Here is a 27,015-nt window from a genome sequence, read left to right as displayed (position 1 = left end):
CCTCTCCTCTCCTCCCCTCCCCTCCCCTTCCCTCCCCTTCCTTCTCCTCTCCTCTCCTCTCCTCTCTTCTCTTCTCCTCTCTTCTCCTCTCTTCTACTCTCTTCCCTCTTTCTCTCCTCCCTGCCTTTCAAATAAATCAAAGTAAACAAACTTTAAAAATATATGACTGGTGGGAGGGGATGGGGGCAGCAGGTACATTGGTGGGTTAGAAGCGTTCCAATGTTTCACAGCTAATTCTAAGCAAGCAAAGGCTATCAAATGGGAAAGAGGGTCCTGCCAATTAGAACCCCTGATTAAGAATATTTCCTTTGGGGAGTAAATAGAAAATAGATGGATCTCACAAAGAAACATCTATAGATAAACACTCCTCAAAGGAGTAGACCCTCCAGGGGTAATGTCTGCTGTTCCTTCCACTTTCCAGGATCCATTTTCCTGTGTTAACGCTGTTCTTTCTTCAGATCTCTGGAAGACAATGCAAGAGCCCGTGGCTCAGAGAACCCCACAGATCCTTTGGGCAGAATATTAGAAAGCAACTCTTCTTCACTGTGTGCTTTTCTGAATACAGAGAGGAGATCTACATGTGCCTGCAGCATCAGAACCTGCGTTTGGATGTGCAGCCCATTAATGAACTTATAATTCCTCTATCTACCAAGAGATTTCCTTCTTAAGACATTGAACTCATATCTAAATATCCTCCAAAAAGTAGGTAAAAAAAAAAAGTATCAACAGAATTGACCTGAACTCCACATTTATCATACCAAGAAAAATAAAGACACAGAAATAATTTGGTCAAACTCACCCTGCAAAGCTCTCATATAGCTAAGAAAGAACATACTATTTCCACACCAAGGTCCACCCATCCACAGCTTTCTTCAGCTTTGTCCCTAAGGAACCAGTTTAGGCAGAACTGTCTATTATTTCTTGCCACAAATTTCCTAAAATATGCAAATGCACTACTACTCAGATATAATTTCAACAATCAATATCTTTCATTTGTTTACGTCTTCAAAAACATTTTGCTTTCTTAAAATAGGCAAAAAGAATTAGAACCAAAGATTCTTAAACTCAATAAAACAGATAAAATATAGGTATAGACAATACAAACACTTAATTTTCTTAGCTATTCTGACTTTGTAGTCATCAAGAATAAGTAAGATAAATCACACAGCATTTGTGTGAGTTAAATAGCATGGCAAATATTAAGCCATTTAATTTCTTGGCCATAAACACAACGAAATTCATTTGTATCATGTGTTAAGCCTGCAAAAGAAATAATTATCTCTAAATGAGAAATGGAATGGGACAGGCTCTTTTACAGTTCAGCAGTAAAAGCTTTGAAAACGCATTCTCTGAGCCTGTTTCCTCACCTATAAAATCAATGTGACAGGAATATTTACCCTACAGGTAAAGGAGGGTTAAGTGAAATGGTATGTGTGAAAGCACTTGGTGAACCATAAAGACCAATACAAGTGATAATATCATTGCTTCTTTGGTGATGCAATAATGTGACGGTAGCCATTCCCAGGCTTGGTCCCCAATTGCCTTTTCAATCCTCAAACCACCCAGAGTAGGAGGATCTCTGTCTATCCCTTCTTTAGCACATCTGCTCTGGGGAGCTGACTAAACAACCATTGCACCTTCAGGTCACCAAGATAAACATTACTAATGCTCTACTGAGTCTAAAACTAATGTCCGTTAACAATTGTGATCCAAAACATGGCACTACCCATGACCCCACGAGGCCAGCCCACTAATGACAATCTCTCCAAGTGGCAAGGGATAAGCTAATCTGTGTGAAAGTCACAGATGTCTCGTACTCCCTACAGCCACATTCACATGTATGAGAGGAATAATGTCAGCAGTATTATCTGCAAACAGCAAGGACAATGCCATACAATTATAATAGCATATTGTCCATTGTATCTGGGGATGACATGTCTGACAATGTTATTTTATATGCATGTGAATGTAGCTGAAAGGGCCAATGCATAATTCATATTTCCTGACAAAATGCAGGCAGAAAGTATGTGTCCATTAGATAATGCCATTTAAATCTTTTTACCTGAAATAGCACCTTTCTCCCTAAGAACTCAAAATGCTTCCAGTGCAGGTGCTAACCAGAAAAGTGAATAATAGGAAATAATAGGAAATACTTTGAAATAGCAAGCACAAAGACAATATGGAGTTTTTCCAACAAAAGTTATATTTTCTGACTGAAAATACAGCAAGTCTCATTTCTGCACTAACACTTAATCTTCCTTTTCATAACAAGGAAACATTGTAAATTGTCTAGGCTGTGATAAGAAAGAACAGGTAGAGAAATGATGAGGCCACGTGGCCATGCAGATCCTTAGCACACTATCAGCCAGACTCATTTCCTGGCAAATCACCTCTCCTCCCCCCAACCACCCCCAGCACCCTTCCCCCCACCAGCCTGGCAGCTCATGTGATTCAAACCCCTGCCTCAGCAAAAGCTCGAATCATTACAGGTTGGGAGCCTTCAGGGCTAGGGGACGGGTGTCATGAAGAGCCACAACTACTGGTGTTAAATCTAGAAAGCTAAGCATCCGGGGTGAGGGTGGGGGAGGGGATTTCCTTTATACATCATAAGGGGAATACAGACCATCTTCTAAGTCCTCACAGAAGTAATAAATGACACCATATTTTGATTTAGTTAATATTCTTAAAGATCACAAAAAAGAAGGCAAGACCTGGTCAGCAGTCTTTAAAGGAAAAGGTAATACTTTGCAAGTAGGTCACAGCCAGCGAAAGAGAAGAGACCAAGGCTGACTCGGGCCAGAATCAGGCCAGGATCTATCCCCTCAGCACTGTCGATACTTGAAGCCAAATGACTCTTTTTTTAAAGACTTATTTATTTATTTTGAAAGTCAAAGTTACAGAGAGAGGGCAAAAAAGAGTGAGGGATGGAGGGAAGAGGCAGGGGGAGAAAGAGAGAGATCTTCCATCTCCTGGTTCACTCTCCAAATACCTACGATGCCCAGCACTGGGCCAGGCCAAAGCCGGGAGCTTCATCCAGGTCTCCCATGTGACTAGCAGGGGCCCAAACACCAGGGCCATCTTCTACTGTTTTCACAACCTATTAGCAGGGAGGTGGATTGGAAATGGAGCAACTGGGACACAAACTGGCCCTCATGTGGGATGCCAGCATCACAGGCAATGACTTAGCCTACTGTATCAAAACACAAGCCAAGCCCCTAGAAGATTCTTTATTGCAGGCCTGTCTTGGGTGTTGTAGAGTATTTAGCAAGATTCCTGGTCTCTACTTGCCAAATGCCAAGAACACACTCCTTCCTTTTGACATGATGACAGAAAATGTCTCCAGATGTCGTCACAGTGCTCACAAAAATTTCCCTTGGTGGAGAACCAGGGCATTAGGCAACTAATCCTCTCACATTTCAAAAGAAGGACTCAATGAAAAGATCTGCTCTCATGGGTAAGGGCCTCTTCAGTCATTAAGCGGAGATCCCAATCTCCATGCCCCCACCACCAAGAATTGTCACATGACTTTGTCATATGACTTTCATGTTCCTGCTATACCTTCAGTGGCCTCAGAAGTTCCTTAAGGATATAAGAAGGCCCAGCTGAGTGAGTCATGCCCCTGAGCAGTCCAACTTTGTCTCTCAGGCATAGAGCTGTGTGCACACCATGGAAGGGGCACCATTCTTGATTAGCACAGAGACATGCTAAGGGCTAGCAACAGCCCCACTGGGGATCTAGCCACCACCCAATTCCTCTTTCCCAGGTTTATCATCTGACTTACCTGATATAAAACAAAGTAGCTGTGTATAGCCATGAGTATTAGCAAAGCAGATTTTGGGGGACCTGGGAGAATCCAAAAGTTGAAGCAGCTATATGGATTATCTCCTCTCCTCTTCTCCTAAAGCATTGTGCCTGCACTCCCCCATGGCTTTAATAATGAAGACTTCCAAAGAAAAATATCTGCTCAGGGCAGGCATTGTTGCAGAGCAATTTAGGCTACTACTTGAGATGTCTCACACCATCTTGGAATGCCTGGTTGGAGACCCAGCTACTGCTTCTGATTCAATTTTCTGCCAATGTAAACCCTGAGAAGAGGCAGATGATGGCTCAAGTACTTGTCCCTGCCTCACAGGTGGGAGAATCCTGTGGAGTTCTTGGCTCTTGACTTTTGGCCAGGCCCAGCCTAGCTTTGGTGGGCATTTAGAAAGTGAAACAGCAGATGAAAGATATCTACTCCCAACTTTTAAATAAATAAATATTTTAATGATTTTCCATTCCAGAAGAATATGAAGAATAGAAACATTTATTACTGGGACTAACCACGACCACATGAGCCTTCAAAGACCCCTGCTTTGGGTTTCCCAGTGCCATAGTGAGGACAGGTCACTCAGTTCAATCAGTATGTAAGGAAAGCAAGACAAACACCCAGGACTTCTGTGAATTTTTTAACCCCAAGTCAAATAGGGATGATCCACAATGCACTCAAAACTTTGTTGTTCTGACAATGTGTCATTAACAAAGACTAAACACTTGCACAGTCAAGATCACCCACCTCCCAAAGTCAGAATATAAAATCTGTCAAGTGATGAGAATTTTCTTACTTCCAATGGCTCCTCACTAATTAGATGGCTAAATCCTTTACTGGACAAATACTTTTGAGTGGCTAACAACTGGCCCTTCAGATAAAGATAGCAGAAATAATACTATACCTGATCTGGAATTATCTTCTGGTATAGGGTTTTCTTTCACAGTTAAAAGCTACTAACACCTGGGGCCAGTGCTGTATCATAGTGGGCTAAGCCTCCATCTGCAGCACTGACATCCCATATGCGCGCCAATTCTAGGGGAGTGAACCAGCAATAGAAAACCTTTCTTTCTGTCTCTCCCTCTCTCTGCCTGTAACTCCACCTCTCAAATAAATGAATAAAATCTTTAAAAAATATGTTGCTAATGGCTAACTGGGTTCCATAAGGTCTATGGAATATGGCTACATTCTCTCCATCATCCTAGCCTAGCTTAAGGCCTTCCATCTATTTTAAGGATACTTTAAGCAGAAATAATTATACAGAGTTTGATCTGATCTTATAGTAGAAGGGCTTGTCATTCAGAATAGACTTCCTCCTGCCTCAATTTTGATAGGGGATAGCAGATCGCATTAGTATGGGAAACAGCATCAGCCATTAGTGTCAAATAAAAGCTGTCTTTGCTAACTATCTCTGTGCACAGTCACACAACAGGCTTTGAGCTTCCTCAATAAAACAGCTCTTTCCCAGGGGGATGAGGAGGTTGCCTCTTCAGGGGGTCCCAATATACACGCACTTTCTAAACTACTGAAAGTGCAAGTTCCTTGGAGCACGACCTCACTTATGAAGCATCTTCCTCCTCACACTTCCAGTGAGAATTTCTTTTTCCTTTTTTTTTTTTTTTTTTTTTTTTTTTTTGACAGGCAGAGTGGACAGTGAGAGAGAGAGACAGAGAGAAAGGTCTTCCTTTGCCGTTGGTTCACCCCCAAAATGGTTGCTGCGGCCAGTGCACCGTGCTGATCCGAAGGAAGGAGCCAGGTGCTTCTCCTGGTCTCCCATGGGGTGCAGGGCCCAAGCACCTGGGCCATCCTCCACTGCCCTCCTGGGCCATAGCAGAGAGCTGGCCTGGAAGAGGGGCAACCGGGACAGAATCCGGCGCCCCAAGAATTTCATAAAGATGAAAAGGACACGTCTTCTTAACACAGGAAATGACAACTATAGAGATTAATTATAATTTTTACTTTCTTTTTAAATCAAAAATTGTTTCCATATTTATTTCACATGCCATTTGTTCTTTTGCCATCAGAAAAGAAGCTAAGGTATGCAACACGTGTTTATTTCTGTGTAAATTCAATGTGTCACCCCAAATCATGGAGACATACACTGTGCACATCAGGGGAATTAAAACCACCAAGGAAAGTCAGAAGGGACTAGAAACCTTCCTTTATGTGCCCTAAATGCATAAAACAGGGAAATCCCATAATACTTTTAGTCTATTTTATTTCTTTATACTCTGTATGCTATCAAGAAGAGTCACTACAAAAGAATTTGGTCCACTTAGGAGATAAAGTGACTCTATCTTTAAGGCATTAAAGATATTGCTTTGTTATTAAGCTAGCAATTTTAATGTTTGTGCAAATTCTGTTAGTGTCCATATCAAACATACATGTGTAATATGTTGCCAGCTTTTGAGAAGACCAAATCCCTCATTTAGGTGCTAAGTCTTCAAATGTCTTGTTTCTTTTAAACTATATTCAAAAGGTATTTGAAGAACAGAAAGACTTCAAGATTCTAATGTGTTTTCATAGCTAAAGGATTTAGTTGAGAAAGCAGGATGAGGGGACGCAGGTGCCAGACATTGTGTAGAATTTGCACTTATGCTCCATTAATTGCCAGCATATCTTCCTCTCCCTTTCCGTCCCCTCCCCCCATTAAATCCCTCTGGAAAACAGCAGAGCAGCAGGCCCAGACTGGTACCCAGCAGCAACACCAGGAGCAGAAGTAGCCAATTACCCTCCAGAATACAAAGGGGGGGGGGGGGGGAATGATGCAGTTACCTAGCAACAAGAAAGAGCAGAAACAGCTGTGTAGCAGGCCCAGGCTGGTACCCAGGCAGAAACAGGATAGCCAATTAGCACACTGTATTTAATGCTGATGTGGTTTCCTAGTAACAAGCTGTACAAGTCTGTCTGTTGCATGTTCTCCCTCCCTTCTTCACATTTTCCTCAATCACACACAGTATTACTATTTGCCCTAATTACTGTTTCTCCACTGCTTCAAGCGACCATTATTTTGTCCCCAGAGAAATTGGAAGAACTCAGGAAAAAAATCTTCTGTAATGACAGTATTTAGTTTCAAATTCAGTTTAGCTATAAGCCTTGAGACACTAAACAACAACAAAGAATGAAGGAAAAATAACCAGCAAAGCATTCTTTGCCTAAATTTACAAGTAGTGTATGATACCTTTTCTACATTCTCATATTTACATGTGAGTAAAACAAAAAACGCTTAATAGGACATACTATCATTTTGCCATACACTACATTTTCAAGTAGGTTGAATTCTCTGTATACTGAATTTATTCCTATTGATTTTCTGACATTCTCTCCTGAACACTAGGAACATAAACCATCTTATTACCTATATCAGAGATGGGAAATGTATCTTTTGTTGCACCTTTAAAAATACCAATACTAGCTTCAACAGGCTCATGACCAATTGAGAATTCAATAGGAGGAATCATTATTTCCACTCAACAATAGAAGCTGAATACAGGTGAAGGATATGTATCTCATAGTAAAAGGATTCAAAACATCATGCCATAAGTTCATAGCCAGGTAATGAATTCCATTGAGATGACATTAAACTGCACAATGTGAGCACACAACATGAAGACAGAAAACATGCCTACTGCAGGGTCATTCTAAAATACTTCTTATTTCATCTTAATGCTCTTATAATCTACAGTATATTCCAATCAGCCTTTTTCTTGAGTCCTATTCATTAGGACACACATGATGTAATTCCACATTTTTAGGGCATCCATTTGACTCCCAGAATCTCTCTCACTGAACATTGGCTTCAATATTGAAAAATTTATAGTCCTTACAAAATACCTCTGATACAAAAAGAGTAAGGGGTCCAGAGGAAGATGTTAGACACAGTAACACACCTCAGTGGGTAACACTGCTGCAGAGGAAAAGGACTTTCTCAACTGAGGATGGCTGCTACCTTCCTGGCTGCAGCAAAAGGACGGGCAGCTTTTATCATCTTGAGCTCAGCTAGTGAAATGGGTAAAACAATCCTACCTCAATGAATCTAAGACTTAACAAAAAAGTATGTTTGCTTGAAAACAGTACATACCACTTTACTGAATCCTATAGACTTCAGTGTTGATTACGGTAAAGAAAGGGGATACACTCTGAAGGCACAAACAACAAAAGAAGCTTAAGTATATGTTTTTCTGATACCAGAGAAAGGGTTGGTAATATGAGTTTTACATTATAAATCCATTTAACACTGCAAACAAAATAAAAGGAGTCTTACTTGAATGAGGATAACTTTTGAAGGGGAAGAAAGGAAAAGATGCTGGTTCCAAAAAAGAAGGGGAACTGCCAAGGGGGTGGGATTAGAACAAAGCAAGCCACAGGTTCCATAGGAAACTAGCAATGGGAGACACTTATTTTCCATCTGTAACAACTCCTGGGGTCTAATCCTGTGTCTGTAACCATAGATGGTGAGGGAAAAGGTAATGTGAACAGAAATATGGGACAGTCTATTGTAAGCTTATTCTCACTGCAGACATTCCTGGTTAGGTAATACCACTGGTGAATGAATTCCTACTCTGCAGGAATGCAGAGTAACTCAGTCATAGGTTGGCCAAATAATCAACACATTAAAGTGTCACCAACATTGTATTACTTTGAATAGCCTTTCTCTACCAACATACAGCTTAATAGCTGTCATGCTAATACATACTTTCATAAATGGTTGGAAAGAGGCTATTTGTAGAAAAATGCAGAAAATCCAGCAGCAAAGGAGGGAGAACAGTGTGGCAATGATATAAAGTGTGGAAGGTTGCTCCAGCTTCCAATATTCTCCCAGCATGCTAGCTTTCAAAGTCCTGAAATTCTATTAGCAGTCTGCCATAGCTGAAGTTTCAAAAAAATAATATAAAGTTGCTTACACTGGTTGACAGATGGGTAATAAATCAATCAACAGTGTATTACTACCACATCCTTTCTGAAGTCAAGGAGGGTAAAAGAAGACTGGAAGTGCCAGAGTACAGGAAGGTACCAGGCATTACATACTTAGGTGGAGAAGGCAGAAGAAAAGAATTGAGGTTTTAGGAAGCAGACTCACTCAACCCATCCAGTTTGCCTCCATTAGTGTGGTTACAAAATAAATTGCCTACTTGGGAAAAACAAGCATTCTCCATTGGGTACATGAGTAGCCTAGTAGAACTTTATGTAACACCACACAATCCACCTATGCCTACAGTATAAAAAGTTTGTTTCCTGATCATTCATTATCAAAGTTTCAACTATAATTTCTAGCAGAATTAAACAAGATCATTTTCAAAGAATGACACATTATTTTACAAATGTTTTATCTGTTTTAAAAAGGGATCATTCCCAGTGTTTCTTTTTAAAGTTATTATTATTATTATTATTACACATGACTTTCTTAAGCTCTAAATTCCTTTTTTTTTTTCCTAATTAAATCACTCCATTATTATTTCTACTTCAGGAGGTATGACAATTAGTGTACCACCAATTACTCTTGTCAAGTTAGCCTCATTCCTTACAAAGCTCCTAACATCATATATACAGGTTAATTAAGATCATAACGGTTATTAACATTCTTATTATAATAAAGACAGCTTCTGTATATTATCTATTAAAGGGGACAGTTTTTACAAGTTCACACTTGACCTTCCCAATGCCATTCTTCCCTTAAACAGACTTCTCATGAATCTCTTTCCCTCTTTTGTATCAAAGAGAGCTTGGCCTGTCTTTTGAAACTTAGAATTTACAAAATTCTGTTACTTCCACTGCCTTTTCTGAGATGAGATTCCTCTTTTTTCTTCCCTTTCCTTCTCAGCCTCTTTTCACCTTAATCTATTCTCTTTTGAGATGATGCTGCAAATAGAATGACTCTGTGGAACCATATTTGAAACTTTTGCATCAACAAGGTCCTCAGACCTGGAAAAGGAACAATGTCTGGTACAGTGAATGTTCAAAAATATTGTTTATGATAAATACTCATTAATTTCATATTTTTTCTTTCTCTGTCATTATTCTAACAACTTGCTTACTGTGTGACTACCAATTAGCCACTAAAAGGACATCTGGAATAGGCATCCCACAAAGGCTATATTTATCACCATTTAACAATGATAAAAATGAATATGTTTGCTGTGTATCTGCTGAGGTTAAGCCATTCTAACCTATATTTATTTACATAAAGTTATCTTCATCAGTGTTGAGAGTTGTTGCATTGCTAAATTATCATGTGACAAAGTTCTAAGATTTTCTTGATTCCTAAATTCTCCCATCAATTATTTTCCACCACCTCATTTCACACCCCTTCCTTGCAAACTCCTCTTAAGCCTGTGAATATGTTAAATCCAAACTATCAAATCCTCCCATTAAATTCTCTCCACCTTGTGAACTCAACATTTAACCCTTATTCTGGTTTCCATTCCATAATCATGGTTGAATGAGTCTCTGCCTCAACACCCTTACAAACTTCATTAGCAGCCATGTGTCTCAGCATATTAAAGGCCCTTTATGTCTTAAAATTGCCCTATTTCTGTTGCTATTGTATAAATTCAAAGAATTCTTATCTATGGCACTTAGGAAGTAGAAAGTGGGCGATAGACCCCCTACTGTTCCACACTGAGGTATTTAATTTTATCCCGATGATACGTCTGACCTTGAATTAGGGTTTCTATTTATATAAATTAGTGTATTATCACATTGGTATCATTTAAAAAGATGAACGGCAGCAATAAGTATCCTGTCTAGAAAGAGAAAAACAAGTTTTTATTTCCAAATCATTCACGCTGCCTCTGAGAGCTGATGCAAGCCACTACTCTGGTTAAACGCTCACTCAACATTTGGCACTGTCTCAGGATGATCTGCCATGGTGTCACTCCAGCGCAGTGCCTAAGACCTTCGAGCACTTAGTACCCACTTGTGGGCTGACTGAAGGGCATACAGAAATAAGAAGCAAGATGATCTACTAAATAGGGTGCAAGTTAAGGGATGGGAGACATGGGTCAAATTTTAGTTGTGACAGTGGAGGGCTGCATATCCTGAACCAAGTTATTACATGTTTGGTCCTCAGTTTCCTCTATATGTGATAATGCTTTTCTTTGCCTTTCTGATTTCACAGGGATAGAGTGTTAACATTTGTTATTTTAATGAGTAAACCAGGACTGTTACATTGTGATTTAATGCTATAACTAGTACTCAAACAGTATTTTTCACTTTGTGTTTCTATGTGGGTGCAAACTGTTGAAATCTTTACTTAATATATGCTAAACTGATCTTCTGTATATAAAGAGAATTGAAAATGAATCTTGATGTGAATGGAAGGGGGGAGGGAGAGGGAAAGGGAAGGGTTGCGGGTGGGAGGGAAGTTATGGGTGGGGGAAGCCATTGTAATCCATAAGCTGTACTTTGGAAATTTATATTCATTAAATAAAAGTTAAAAAAAAAAGAAAAGCTCTCTTTAATCCTAAAGATTTATTTATTACCATTAAAAATGGTTATAGTGAGGAATATAATGATGTTAGCTACAGCTGTAACTATAATAGGCCTGGGAATGGAAGACACTTCCTTTGCTATTTCCTTGTACTAGTTCTTAGTCACCTGAAGTAGCAATATGTTTAAGAATCTTCCTAACTCTTATCTATTTAGAAGTCATTTAAAGTGGTTTGCATTGTCCATTTGCATATAAACTACATGTTTTTCATTTCTTCTCAACAATGGGTTAGGAAAGAAAAAAAAAATCTGACTCTTTTTCTATTGTTGGATGTTAAGAGCTTAGATTGAACTGATACTCTTTGGTTCAAAGCCTGTAAACTTTTTTTAAAATTTTTATAGAAAGCTTTTATTTAATAAATATAAATTTCATAAGTACAATTTTTGAATTATAGCAGTTCTTCCCCCCATAACCACTCCCTCTCCCAGCCCATTCTTCATTAAGATTCATTTTAAATTATTGTTATATACAGAAGACCAGCTCTACACTAAGTAAAGATTTCAACAGTTTGTACCCACACTGACACACAAAGTATAAAGTATGGTTTGAAGACTAGTTTTACCGTTAATTCTCATAGTACAACACATTAAGGTTAGAGATCCTACATGGGGAGTAAGTGCACAGTGACTCCTGTTGTTGATTTAACAATGTACATTCTTATTTATGACGTCAGTGATCACCCGAGGCTCTTGTCATGAGCTGCCAAGGCTATGGAAGCCTCTTGAGTTCACAAACTCTGATATTATTTAGACAAGGCCGTAATCAAAGTGGAAGTTCTCTCCTCCCTTCAGAGATATATACCTTCTTTGATGGCCCCTTCTTTCCACCAGGATCTCACTCACAGAGATCTTTCATGTAGGCCATTTTTTGCCACAGAGTCTTGGCCTGAAATGCTCTCATGGGCTTTTCAGCAAGATCCAAATGCCTAAAGGGCTGATTCTGAGGCCAGAGTGCTGTTTAGGACATTTGTCATTCTATGAGTCTGCTGTGTGGCCTGCTTCCCATGTTGGATTGTTCTCTCCTTTTTAATTCTATCTATTGTTGTTAGTAGACACTTGGTCTTATTTCTATGATCCCTTTGACACTTATTCCTATCTTTTTGATCAATTATGAATTTAAACTGATTGTTTTAACTAGTAAGATGGCATTGGTACCTATCAACTTAATGGGATTTGGAGTCCCACGGCAAATGTTTACCTTTACCCTTGGGGTAAGTCCAAGGGAACATGTGCTGAACTGTACATCTCCTCCCTCTCTTATTCCCACTCTTATTTTTAACAGGGATCAATTTTCAATTGGATTTAACCACCTAAGAATAATTCTGTGTTAAAAGTAAAGAGTTCAACCAATGGTATTAAGTAGAAAAAAAATACTAAAAAGAATAAAATAGTAAGCTGTTTCTCGACAGTCAGAACAAGGGCTGATCAAGTCATCACTTCTCATAGTGTCAGTTTCACTTCTACAGGTTTCCCTTTAGGTGCTCAGTTAATGGTCACAGATCAGGGAGAACATATGATAATTGTCCCTTTGAGACTGGCAAAGCCTGTAAACTTTGCGATGCTAAGAAAATTACTTAACTTCTCTGGGTTCTTATTTTCCTCATCTGTAAAATTAAAATATAAATTTATAAAACTATAAAATCAAAATATAAAACAAAAAATAAAAAAGTAATTATATCATTGGGTTAATCTGAAGACTAAATGGGTTAGAATTTTTTAAAGACTTAAAACAATGCCTGGCAAATAGTAATTGCTTTATAAGTTGGGGAACAAGTAAAGTAAATAATATTTCAAACTTTAAAGAACTATACATGTGTATAACACAAGACACTTTTGTTTGTTTCCTAAATACTGTACTTTTTCTTTTGTTTGTAATATTTTTAGCTATCTTTTCATTTAAAAACCAACTATTTCTTTGCCGGCGACGCGGCTCAGTAGGCTAATCCTCTGCCTGTGGCGCCAGTACTCCAGGTTCTAGTCCCAGTCGGGGCACCAGATTCTGTACCGGTTGCTCCTCTTCCAGTCTAGCTCTCTGCTGTGGCCCGGGAGTGCAGAGGAGGATGGCCCAGGTCCTTGGGCCCTGCACCCGCATGGGAGACAAGGAGAAGCACCTGGCTCCTGCCTTCGGATCAGCGTGGTGCGCCAGCCGAAGCGCGCCAGCCACAGGGGCCATTGCGGGGTGAACCAATGGAAAAGGAAGACCTTTTTCTCTGTCTCTCTCTCTCACTGTCCACTCTGCCTGTCAAAAAAATTTAAAAATTAAAAAAAAAAAAGTATTTTCCTAAGTCCTGATGAAACTCAGAGACTGTGTTACTGCTTGATTCAGTGACACCCTACACTAAAGCAGAGGTAAAATGCCCAGCAAACTGTATCCTTGTTTGACTATTCACCTGCAAAGTGGTCTGGTATACCCTTCAGTGCAAAACCTAGAATAGTCTTAGCAGTAGGCTGTAGCGACACCAGTCCATGGGGAACACCCTCCAAATAGCACACGAGAAAACACAGCTTCTTCCTACCTCCCTCCAGGTGACCAAGAACCAAAGATTTAGTTGTTGACCTCTGTCCTGACTTTGTCAGCATGACTCACTCTTAATAATATAATGCAGATACGCTTTTCTATGAATTTTCAAATTGGAAAGTCTTCTCAGGGTGGCAGACATTTGGCCTAGCAGTTAAGATGCTAGGTTTGGAGTCCTGACTCTGGCTCCCATTTCCAGCTTCCTGAAAACACACACCCTGGGAGACAGCAGGTGATGACCCATGTAGTTCTGTCTCTGCCACCCACATGAAGGACCTGGAATGACTTCCCAGCTCCCCGCTCCAACCCAGCCCACTCCTGGCCATTGTGACCATTTAGAGAGTGAACCAGCCAATTGGATTTCTCTCCGTGTGTCTCTCTCCGTCTCTGTCTTTCAAATAAAATTTTTTAGACACTAAGAAACAGAGAAAAGTCTGTTTTCTTAAGACAAAGTACCATTTCAATTACAAGTTTTTCTTTCTTCTCAGAAGTAATCAAGAAGAAATGGGTAAAACAAGTCTTTCTCATTTACATAGAAACTGCTAACATTTTAATAAATGGTTTTCGGGGCCAGCACTGTGGCGCAGGGGGTAACACTACTGCCTGCAGTACCAGCATCCCATATGGGTGCCTGTTTGAGTCCTGGCTGCTCCACTTCCAATACAGCTGTCTGTTATGGCCTGGGAAAGCAGTAGAAGATGGCCCAATTCCTTGGGTCCCTGCATCCACATGGGAAACCTGGAAGAAGCTCCTGGCTTTGGATCAGTACAGCTCCAGCCATTGTGGCCATTAGGGGAGTGAACCAGTGTATAGAAGACCTCTCTCCATCTCTGCCTCTGCCTCTCTGTAACTCTGCCTTTCAAATAAATAAATAAATAAATAAATCTTTAAAAAGATTGATTTTCACTGAAAATGAACATAAAAGGAGTTTTTTAACATTGAAAGTGGAGGTTCTCCTTGCATCAAAATATAAGGATTATTTAGCTGACTCAGAGAAGACGAATAAGACTATCATCATGATGGTTGAATTTCTGAAAAAGATATTCTACCAAAAAAAGGGAGAAAACAGAGTGGGAGAGAAAGGTCTGTAATGGTTTGGCTGCTAAAGGACAATCTTATGCTCATGTAGTGCTAAGTGCTCTTCCCAATAAATAAACCACATGTCCATTTCTATATGCTTTCTTGCACCAGGATCCGAAGATTCACAACATTCTCTTGGTCTCACCCCTGCCTATCTTCTTCCATCTCCAGGCTAACTATCTTATTCCTACCTTCACCTCCTTAGGCAACCAGCATTTGTGCCCTAACTACCAACTTGAACATCTGCTATCTTAATAAAAAAAAAAAAAAAAATCACCTCATTGCCTAACATCCTCTAGGGCAAATAGTCTGAAGGATTCAGCATCCTCAAAAAGAAGACACAGAAGGCAGGGGCAGGGTGAGGAATGCGTATCTTTTCCAGCTTAGTAAATCTATCTGTTTAAGATCACATGAATAACACTTTGAAAGTTTCTCAATGCAAGCAAATCCATGTTCTGGACAGTGTACTGTCTTCCTTTATGCATGGAAGATGGAGACTCACACATTTTATTTTATTGTATGTTTGTAAATGTGTCTCCTTTGCAACATATTACCATACAAAAGGATAAAGTGTGTGTGTGTGTATATATATATATATACACACAAAACTCCAGAGAACAAAACGCCAATATTTCCCCCTCTTTCTCTGGGATGGATTTCTTTTTTTTTTTTTTTTTCAAATTTTTCATTCTCAAAATACCTCCCCAACTGGAAAACACAAAAATATTTCCACTGAATTCAAGTGAGTCCTGTGTTAAAATAGCTTTCATGAATCCAAACAGAGCCAGTTTCTGAAAACTTCCTTGCAACATTTGATCCGCAGCTCTCCCCACCCCACTCCTGTATCAGCAAAACCTTTCCAACCTGAATTCCTATTGTCATATACCTTTGCCCAGAAGCTTTTACCAGTCCATTTCCAGCTATGTTTGCATTTAATTTGGTGCCATCCTTCATGCTTTTCTCATTGCTCTTAGTTCATCTACACCACATAAATTATCACCCTTGTTTTCAGTTCCCCATGTGCCCCATTCACACCAATTCCAAATAAATACTTCTGATTCTCATCCATTTAATCCAAATGAATGCACATTCTCTCCCCTCATCCTCCATCCCTATCTGATCTCCCCTCTTGTGTGTTTCCCTTTCTTCCAGCACCTACTTTTCCACTTATGCTTGTCTCCGAGGAAGGTTTTACAGGCAAGATGCTTCTGTGGGCTGCAAGGCAACTGCTTCCTGCATTGTCTTAGGGAAGCCGTGCTACTTTACACTACGGCCAATGTCACAGACTCAGTCTCCCCTTCACAACTGGTGTCCACGGCATCATCCCCCACCCCAACACACACTGCCCTGGTCAAGCATTAGGAATGAAAAAGAAAACTTCCTTGCTTTTGGATGGTATTTAACTTTGGTTAACTGGCTTCTGTCTGCTTTACATAAAGCAGTTTTTCTCAACAATCGTTACTAATCCATACCAGCAACAGCAGTAATAACTACAGTCAAACTCTGCCACTGTCTTTAATGAGCTCTTACTACCTGCCGAGTATTTTACAAGGATTTGCATATTTAATCTTCCAAAAACCTTATAAGGTAAATACAAAGATCTCTATTTTACAGTTGAGGAAGCTGAGACTTACGGAAAGCAAATCACTTATTCAGGTCATAAATCTAGGAAGCAGTAGTCAAGACCAAACCCAGGTGTACTTGACAAGCACACCCTGTTCTTAATGGCTCTGCAATACAGCCCTCCTAATCATAATCCAGTTCCCTATGGGGAGGAGTTATTTCCACCTCAGCTCACATAAGTCAAGGGGCTTCAGGTGCCGGGTCACATAATGAGCCCCACCCTCACTGGCAATGCACAGGAAACAAAGCACCAAATAACGTACTCATCTAGCAGCTGCCCTTCTGATATCTCTGTTGAGAAGAAGGTTTAGAAAGAAGAAAAAATGCTCTGGGCTCCCCCAAAAAGACCAGCTTCCCCAGAGAGGTCCAGCCTCCATGCTAGGCAAGGATGTAGCCTGTCAGTGCAATCCAGAAAGGTGGGCACAGGCAGAAATGCCAGAGCTGCAGCAGATCTCAATTTTATTCCTGCCTCTTCCTTGTTTCTCTGGTTTCCTGGGGGCAGGTGGCGGGGAATCATGCTTGGAAGCCAGAGGACACGGCTAAGTTTTGTGGTTACTCTCTGACTTCAGGAAGACAAGAATATAAATTCAAACTAGCTTCAGAATACTATCAGAGAGGGAAAATCTGGCAAAACCAGGAAGCATTACTCTTGGTGTATGTGAAGTAGAAAACTTGAATGCAAAATCTGATGGGAAACACAAAGTGGGACTTGACCTTTGATCAGGAGGATTCACAAATTGTGTTAGGAGACTACACCATGAGCCAAGCAGCAAGAGCCACCTGGGAAATTAAGTTTAGAATGAGAGGGTCCATGCCTGAGCCTCATGCCAAGTAGGCAACTGACAGTTCTCATTCTCCCCCGTGCATAACTCTGAGACTCAAAGCAGGGATTCCTAAACCTCTGTATTACACATTCTTATTTCAGGAAAGGTCTGGCTGTCCTGGAAGAAGACATTTTAGGAACTCCAGAACATTAGAGCTGAAACAGGCCTTAAGAGCCAGGTTGTTTGACATATGTGGAAAATGAGGCTCAGTGAGGAATTAGGACATGCTCTAGGTCACAGAGCTGGTTAGTGACAGAGTCAGAACCAGAACCCAGTTGTTCTGATTTTCCACTGCTGACTTCCTTTGCGGCATAGTCTGAGAACTGCCAGAACACCATAGGCTTCTAGCTCATATGTTAACACCCATGTCTCCAAGAAAACTCTTGCATCGCATGCCACTTATACCTTTTGGGATATTCCCTATTCAACTTGCAGCATGTAAGAAGTATACAAAAACCATACAGGGAATACACTGTTAGAGACTCATTTAAATACCACCAATCACAGTAATAGCTACTACCATGCCAGTAGACCAAGAAGCGGCACCAGCCCTAAGCTCCAATCTCAAGGCAGAACATGAAGCCCAGTCTTCAGGAAAACACTAGTCTCACTCGTTTCTGTTTAAACCCCAGTTTTCCAAATTATTGCACTGCTCAAAAGATCAGCATGATTCCCTGGCATCACCAGGGAAGTCCTGAGTGAAATATGCAGTCCCCGTTCCTCCCTCACTGCCCTTACCACACACATAGCAATGTAATCGCTTTAGCAACTTCTCAGTAACAAGCTCATTAAAAAGCAATTCTGCCATCTCTCCATAAAGCACGCGCCAGAGAACAATGCAAAAGAGGAGCTGCCAATTAATTATAGAATGATCACATCTAATGAACTCCGAAACCCTCCTGCTGGTGGTGGCTTTCATGAAAACTCAGGGATACTGGGAAAACAGGGGATGGGGAAACCCCGGCTACCTTGTTTACCTGTAAATGCTTTCAAATGTGCCTCCTCAGATCCCAGGGTTGATGAAAACTCCCTAGAGACACATGCAACAATGAGCTGTGTCAGGAAAGGGACATGCACAGCTTTGAGTCACCCTACGGGGGCCCCCTCTGGTCATGCTCAGCACTGTTAGATTCCGTGCTGTGGCTGGCATCGCCTCTGAAAGCAGTTCACAGACAGCAAGTGACAAACCCACGTCCCGTGCTCAGGACATCTTGAGATCTCAAGGTATGAAGTGAATCATTCCGCTTCCCCAGCCCGGCCTTCCTGCCTGCCTGTCACCAGCTCCTCAGTATAAAGGCACTTCTCAGGACGCAAGGGAGCCCTTCCCACCACGAGGCAAAAGGAGGAAAAAGAAGAAACCACGTGCAGCCAACTTGTACCACTACCTGTGTGAGTCCTCTGGTGGGCCTTTAAGTGGGAGCTTTTTGTATAAACTTTCCGGCACCCGTTAAACTGACAGCGGTGAACCCTCTTCTTGTTTTCGGGGCATGCTTCAGCCCCTACCCCTCCTTGTTCACTGTCGCTCTGTCCACTCTTAACTGCCCCAGCTGCCGCCACGGCTGCTGCTGCTGTCGCCACCCCTCCCACCTTGACTGAGCTGAGCGCAGCCTTCTTGGCCACCAGTTTCAACGTCACCGTGCCATCCACGGCTGAGAGGGTCTGTGAGGTTTTGACCAGATGGCGGCTGAGCTCAGGGGAGGATGGGGGCGTTAATGAGGTCACTGCGTTGAGCTGGGCCTGGTTGACGGCTGCGTAGCTGTCTAGAGAAGAGCTGGTTGGCTGGAGGCTGAGGCAGGTCTCAGATAGCAACTTGTCCCGAGAGAGCAAAATGTCCACTGCTGAGCTCTTCTCGCAGATGGCCGCTTCCACAGGGAGCAGCAGGGGGTCTAAGCGCCGGAAGCTTTCCTCAATGCACGGCGGAGGAGAAGCACGGAGGAAGCAGTCCAAGTCCTCACCAAAGGTCTCTGAGATCCTCCTGGGCTCCGTCTGCAGGTAGCGTTCCAACTCAAGGCATGTCTGCAGAGAGGAAGCAGGGAGGAGAGAAACAACCATCAGAGGTCAAGAACACCAGGAAGCCACGTGTTGCCAGGCAGACGGACAGTACACAGAGAACCGTACAGGGCTGCTCTCAGATATGCCCCTTGTTATTTAATCTGTGAATACTTCGCAAAAGTCTGCAAGGGTCACACGAGATTTAAACTGCTGGGGGAAGAACTGGAGCCTCCAAAGGACTAGCTCACACCTTCCAGGTCCCAGAGAATATTCGGTGCTTAAATGGTGCTCTCCTGCCCACAACCCAGTGCACTGGGTCAGATGCTCCAAGCTTCCTGAGGCGCTCCCACGTGAGAAAGTGGTACACAGAAATGGACAAGGTTTGCATACCAAACTTCCAACAGACCAGTTTCATTTTTCAAAATAGACTTGAGCGAATCACAAAGGAAAAGTCATTTTTTTTTTTTTGACAGGCAGAGTTAGACAGTGAGAGAGAGAGAGAGATAGAGAGAAAGGTCTTCCTTTTTCCGTTGGTTCACCCCACAAGTGGCCACTACGGCCAGCGTGCTGCAGCCAGCGCACCGATCCGAAGCCAGGAGCCAGGTGCTTCCTCCTGGTCTCCCATGCGGGTGCAGGGCCCAAGGACATGGGCCATCCTCCTCTGCACTCCTGGGCCACAGCAGAGAGCTAGACTGGAAGAGGAACAACCGGGACAGAATCCGGCGCCCCAACCAGAACTGGAACCTGGGGTGCCGGCGCCACAGGCGGAGGATTAGCCTAGTGAGCCGCAGCACCGGCCAGGAAAAGTCAATTTTCTAACTGACTCTTGAAAATAAACCATATCCACTCAAACTAGGAGGTGACCTCAGCAGTGATCAGCCAACAGTAGTGCCACCTTGGGCCTGAGTTCTCTAGTGAGCAAGAATGGATATTGCTCTAAAGAGTGCTTTCTATAAAACCTTTGAGGCAGAAAAAAAAACCTTGTTTACACAGCAAGCTATTAAAAATGTAATTGCTACATACTTTATGGCAGGAGGCATGAATCTATTACAATGATTTAGCATCTCTGACCATGTGATAAAAATAAGCTTGAAAACAGCTATTGAGACCTATTCATGATAGGACCCACTGTCATTTCAACACAAAATTTTCATCTTTGGGTGGATGTTCAGCACAGCAGTTAAAGACACCATCTGTGATGTCCACATCCAACACAGGAGTGTCCAGGTTCGAGTCTTAGCCCCACTGTGATTCCAGTGTCCTAACAATGCACAACTTGTACCTTCAATGGTTGGGTCCCTGCCACTCATGTGGCAGACTTGGATTGAACTGCAAGCTCCTGACTACAGCCTGGCCCAGCCCCAGCTGTTGGGAGCATTTGGGAAATGGATAAGTGGATGGAAAAATCTCTGTGTCTCTCTGCCTTTCAAATACATTTTTAAAATTTTTTTCACCTTGTAAAGAAATAAGGGAGAACCGAAAAGTTTACTTTCAACAAATCTTTATCGATAGTCCTCATAAGTCTGTAAGATGGTAAAAATATCTTTATGGCAAAAACTAGACGCTTAAGTTTGTATTTTAAAGCTCTCCTAACAAAAATTCTGCCATTCTAGCCTCTTCTATAGAACAACAAGGCTAACTGACATCAATGGTTCAATTGTCTTCATCTTCTGGACTTCAACAAAACAAACCAATTGCAAATTTAAAATGTAACTAGCTCCAAATTTACTGTCTGTATGAGCTTTTAATCCAATGTTCATTCTAGGCTTTATTCTGTTTAGAATATATTTAATGATATACCTAGTTGTGTTGCAACTGTCAAAGATTTTATTTTGGTGACATTTCAAGAGATTAGTTTTTAATTAGACTTGTAAAACTATTACTAAATAAAAGTATCAGGTTTTAAAATAATTAAACAGCTTAGAGTCTCACTGATACTTTTTAAACATTTTTAAAAGATTTATTTATCTATTTATTTAAAAGGCAGAGAGAGAAGGAGAGGGAGGGTGGAAAGGGGGGTGGAGAGAGAGAATGAAAATCTTTCATCTGCTGGTTCACTCTCTAAATGGCTGCAGTGGCCGGGGCTGGGCTGGTCTGAAGCCAGGAGCCAGGAAGCTCCTCTAGTTCTCCCACGTGAATGACAGCGTCCCAAGCACTTGAGCCATCCTCTGCTACCCTCCTAGGTGCATTGGCAAGGAGCTAGATTTGAAGTGGAGCAGCCAGGACCTGAACCTGTTCCTAGATGGGATGTCTACCCGGCAGGCAGAGGCTTAACCTACTATGCCACACTGCCAGGCCCTCACTGATGATTTTTAAAGATATGAACTAACAGGCCAGCGGGTGGCTCAATAGGGTAATCCTCTGCCTGCGGCGCTGGCACACCAGGTTCTATCTCAGTTGCCCCTCTTCCAGGCCAGCTCTCTGCTGTGGCCTGGGAAGGCAGTGAAGGATGGCCCAAGTCCTTGGGCCCTGCACCCGCATGGGAGACCACGAGAAGCACCTGGCTCCTGGCTTTGGATCAGCGTGGTGCTCCGGCTGTGGTGCGCCGGCTGCAGCGCGCCGGCCGCAGCGGCCATTGGAGGGTGAACCAAAGGTAAAGGAATACATTTCTCTCTGTCTCCTCTCTCTCACTGTCCACTCTGTCAAAAAAAAAAAAAAAAAAGATATAAACTAACAAATGGTCCCAATCTTCATTCAATACTCACATTACAAGTGTTCTTTCAACTGCAGGGCTAAAAGTTGGGCCTTGAATGTGTTGAAGACACAATACACTAGACCATGCCAACTAGGAAGAGACTAAAAAATCTCAAGATAAAATGACATGAATAGGGGCTGGCATTGTGGCGTAGCAAATTAAGCGGCCATTTGCTACACTGGCATCCCATATGGATGCTGGTTTATTACTGGTTGCTCCATTTCTGTTCCGGCTGCTTGCTAATGTGCCTGGGAAAGCAGTAAAAGATGGCCCAAGTCTCTGAGCCCCTGCACCCACATGGGAGACCCAAATGAAACTCCTGGCTCCTGGCTTTGGCCTGGCCTAGTCTCGTCTGTTGCAGCCATTTGGGGAGTGAACCAGTGGATGGAAGATCTGTCTCTGTCTCTCCTTCTGTCTCTCTGTAACTCTGTCTTTCAAATAGTTAAATAAATCTTTTTGTAAAGTGACATGAATATAGAAAGCCACATAATAACAAATGATAGAGTACTGGAAAATTCATAAGGGATGAGTGGGCAATAAATTCTACATTCTATATGGAGGTATTAATCAAGAATAGCCTACTGGAAATGTGTGCATTTTTTTTTTTACTTATTGATCAGGTAAAAACTGTGCTTCAGTAGCTTCCCACCACTTTATATTAGGAAACAATACTACCACTTTCTGAGGTATAAAAATTTGCACTATCCTCATTTATCCCCTTTTCTGAAATATACGGCTCAAAAATTTTCTCTTCCTTTTTCCACATCATTGCTAAAAGTTATCATTTACTTCTTTCCAATACTGAAACCTCTAGTTTTAGCTCCAGTCAATTCATTTCTGAATTATAATATCTTACTTCTGAAACCTCTCTAAACTTCCCCCTTCCTTTTCTAAACCATCACCCACCAACCAACAGCACCTGGTACCCAGCAGGTACATAATATCTGTCAAAGACAAAATCAACTTTATTCTATTACTTGGATCATTCTTCCTCCTCCACTCATCTTGGAAACATTTTATACAGCGCCATACTCTGAGAGATTGTCATCCAGACCTGACTACCTCTGCTGACTTAAGGTATGCAGGTAGTTGCTTTGATATTATGTTCACTGTTATATGGTTATTTTCAGTGGGGGAATCTATCATTACTGGAGGCAGAAGTAAAAAGTGTATTGTTTAATATTGCTAGATACTTTGTGATTTTTCCAGATATCCTTCTGCTGTTGATTTCTCATTGGATTTCTTTGAGGTCAAATATCATAGTTGATAAGAATTTCAATCCTTTTCAAGGTATTGAGGCTTATCCTGTGGCCCAGAATATGATCCATCCTTCTAAGGCTGGTAATCTTAGAAATGACCTATACATCTCATTGGGAACACAAATGTAATGCTTCTTGAGTTTTGCCCAAAAGGCAGAACCAGATCTCAAAGACACAGACATGTTCCAGGTAAAAATCAGCTCAGTCATGGGTTATGAGATGCCCCTGAGAAAGTTCCCTGCCTCTGATGCAAGGGTCAACTCACACCCACCCCAGTCACCATGGGCTGTTGATGTAGCTCTGTATGCCCTGTCCCCTTATATATTTTCCAGTTCAAAGATTTGAAAGTCACTAAGAGATCATTGTGATTGTTAGGAGACCCAGATTTCTTCAAGTTCAGAGTTCTGAAGAACTGAGATATTCTAATCACATTTGCACATTCTTCTGGGAAGATTAAAAAATTCAGTATGCCCTTGTTTAAATCCCAGGAGTGCATGAGTCACACATATGATCTGAAGATGTAAAGATTGCGATCATGGAAATATAGGAAACTTTGGACCACTCCAGAGAGGTCAAGACTTGCAATCCTGATACAGGGCTCTACTTCCAATTCCAGGTTCCTGCTAGCACATACCCTTACAGGCAGCAGGTGCTTGTTCAAGTTCTAGTACTTGGGCCCCTGCACCCACATAGAGACCCAGATTGAAGTCTGGGATCCTGGCTTCAGTCTGGCTCAGTCCCAGATGCTGTGGGCAACTGGAGAGTGAGTCAGCAGATGGACTCTCATTCTCTCTCTCTCTCTTTTTTCTCTCTCCCCTCTTCTCCTCTCCCTCTCCATGCTTTTCAAGTTTATTATTTTTTTAAAGTTAATGAAAAAATATCTGTCTTGCCTCAAAGTATTCCTCCAACAATGTATTTGCTAATTACAAAGATAACATGAATAACTACAGTGGAGAAACCTGGCCAACACTACCTTAACCATGTGATAAAAGTTAGCAGTACCCATAACAACTCATACTGATAACATGTACCCCGACCTTATATGCTAAAAGGACACATTCCTGTCAAAAATGCATCTCTTCAATTTAATCATGACAAGACATCAGAAAAATTCCAAGTTGAGGACCATTCCACAAAATACCTGGCTAGTATTCTTTGAAAGTGTCAAGGTCTGGCTGGCGCCGCGGCTCACTAGGCTAATCCTCCACCAGCAGGCACCCCAGGTTCTAGTCCCAGTTGGGGTGCCAGATTCTGTCCTGGTTGCTCCTCTTCCAGGCCAGCTCTCTGCTGTGGCCTGGGAGTGCAGTGGAGGATGGCCCAAGTGCTTGGGCCCTGCACCCGCATGGGAGACCAGGAGAAGCACCTGGCTCCTGGCTTCAGATCGATGCAGCGTGCCGGCCACAACGTGCCTGCCATAGTGGCCACTTAGGGGGTGAACCAATGGAAAAAGGAAGACCTTTCTCTCTGTCTCTCTCTCTCTCTCACTGTCTAACTCTGCCTGTCCAAAAAAAAAAAAAAAAAGTGTCAAGGTCATGAAGAGCAAAGGAAGACCAAGAAGTAGCAGATTGGAGAAGACTTAAAGACATATGATAACTAAGCACAAGAGATCCAGCAAACCAAAGAACATCGGGCGGAAAAATACTGTAATTCAAATAAAGTGTACAGATTAGTTAATGGTATAGTGAAATTATCAGCAATAATTTCATGGTAATGATAATTGTCCTATGGTTATTTGCATTATGGGAAGCTGGACAATGTGTGTGTGGACCTCTATGTACTATCTTGCAATTCTTCTTTAAGCCCAAAGTAACCTCAGAAAAGAGAAGGGGAGACATACCCATCAGCCGACTAGAACCTGTTGGTAGATTGTGAACTTGGATGGAGAGTCCAAATGTTCGTCTATCAGAATCAGAGATGTACTCCATTCCAATGACGCTCCAGCCAGCAAACTCCAAGTGTGAGTCAGCAAATGTCAGTTTAGTGACATAAATTGTGTCTGTCTGCTACCTCACCTTGGAACTACAAGGCTTGCCTCAGCATGTCCTAACAATACAGCTTAAGGCTCTGGCCACCAACCCACACCACATGAAAAATCATTACAATTAGCAATGAGGAAGAAACGTTCCCAAATACAAAATGATTTTCTTATATATGTGTAAGCTACAAATGAGTGTTACAAAGGCTCTCTGAAACCTCCGCTGAGATGCATGGTTCCCTCCTCTCCTAGTTTCCTTATAAATCTTGCTTGAAATTGGTTTTAAAATGATCACCTGGAAACCTTTTTTAGTACTCTTCATACTCATCCTCTTGTGGAAACATAATTATTAAAAGTCAGAGCTAGTTAAAAAAAAAAAATCAACCTACTACTGCCATACCTCCGGCTGAAAGATGACAGGATAATTCAAATCTCACAGCACATTTTAAGTATACCAAAATCTCGCTGCTACCAACAGGAATCAGTTACTTTCATGGGATCAAGAAAAATATAAGATAATTTGTCATATATGGCTATGATGCCAGACAGAGTTAACTAATAAGTTTCATTTAACCTGTCCTTATCTCATCATTCAGTTACATGGAACTGGGCTGCCAGCTTTTGCAAACATCTAGTGTCACTTTTACTATTTCCCCTACAACTTTTCCTTAAAGCATTTCCTTCATCTCTTTTTCATCTCTACTTTCTCTTATGCCCATATGCCTGAAATGATCTTTCATTTTCCCTCCTAATAATCATGCTTTCATTAAAAGCTCAATATATAGTCTATCTCCTTCAGGAAGTCTAGAAAAAAATGGAGTAATGAAAATATGCTGACTGTCAAGTGTTGAAATATACCACTCCTCAACCCTGAACAGTTAAACGTTCTCTCCAAAGTGAATCTAAGAGTACACAGATTGCTGGGACGTCTGGTGTATTAAGATTGTTACCCAAAAAGCAATGATCATATTCTTTACATGATTCTAAAACAGAAAATTAATCATTTGAAACTAAATCTCTACCTGTTATCTCACATGACAGAGATATCTAAGGGTATAAAGTAAAGGGGAGTTACAAGGAAGGGCTAGAATTTTCTGGAAAAATTAGAATCACTTCCATATATCAACTCGCTCCTGTCCCCACCACTTTAACTATATCTGGTTGATTCAGATTCTCTAGTCCAGGTTCCTCCATGTAATCTCTTTTCAAATTAAATGTTTAGAACATAAAAATTCTAGTTTTTACTTGTCTCTTTTACTTTGAACATGAAACAAAATCATTAGTACAATATTTTTGCCACCACTCAATAATTGTTCCAATATAAGTAATTACTTGGAATATTTGGATCCATGTATATTTAAGTTGGGAAGTCAAAAAAAAATTGCATTTTGCAATTTTTTTTTCTAAACTAATAGAGTCAATGAAATCATGGTCCACCTCATACTACCTATGTCTCTAATCAGTTATCCATCATTCGTGGTCCTTTTAGCCAGCTTTCCTTATTCTCAATAATTTTATCTATCTTGCCTAGCTGCAAAAATATGGGCAAGTGAAGCTTGCCATTTTGTGGAAACTTGCAAAGTCATGCTTCCTCTGTAATCAGACCTTGACCTGATGACAATAACAATGATGCTGGTGATGTTCCTGGTGAGGAAGGGGTGAACTTTGGTTCCCAGAAAGAATGTTCACCACGTAATTGCAAACGCAGGTGAACTGCACTTAGTGTCCCAGGGGAGTCTTTTCCTGACATTTACTA

At 41.4% G+C, this 27,015-nt stretch overlaps 1 protein-coding gene and 1 non-coding gene across 6 annotated transcripts in view; both read right to left on the bottom strand.

Moving 5' to 3' along the window:
- Positions 1 to 27,015, bottom strand: part of KLF7 (KLF transcription factor 7) — a 98,470-nt gene that overhangs the window by 36,650 nt on the left and 34,805 nt on the right. For 2 of the 5 annotated variants that reach the window (XM_051848248.2, XM_070070304.1), the window contains exon 2: positions 18,721 to 19,354. In XM_051848248.2, the coding sequence (XP_051704208.1) occupies positions 18,721 to 19,354 (634 nt within the window). The remainder of the gene's footprint in view (positions 1 to 18,720; positions 19,355 to 27,015) is intronic. The other 3 variants (XM_002712596.5, XM_070070305.1, XM_070070306.1) reach the window with 2 other exon arrangements.
- MIR2355 (microRNA mir-2355) lies at positions 1,865 to 1,931 on the bottom strand. The gene has a single exon (NR_162720.1). It is a non-coding gene; the product is annotated as a microRNA mir-2355 (primary transcript).

This window comes from Oryctolagus cuniculus, chromosome 3 (genome assembly GCF_964237555.1).
Source record: "Oryctolagus cuniculus chromosome 3, mOryCun1.1, whole genome shotgun sequence".
NCBI lineage: Eukaryota > Metazoa > Chordata > Mammalia > Lagomorpha > Leporidae > Oryctolagus > Oryctolagus cuniculus.
The sequence above is the reverse complement of the archived record's forward strand: the minus strand, read 5'-3'. Positions and strand labels throughout refer to the sequence as shown.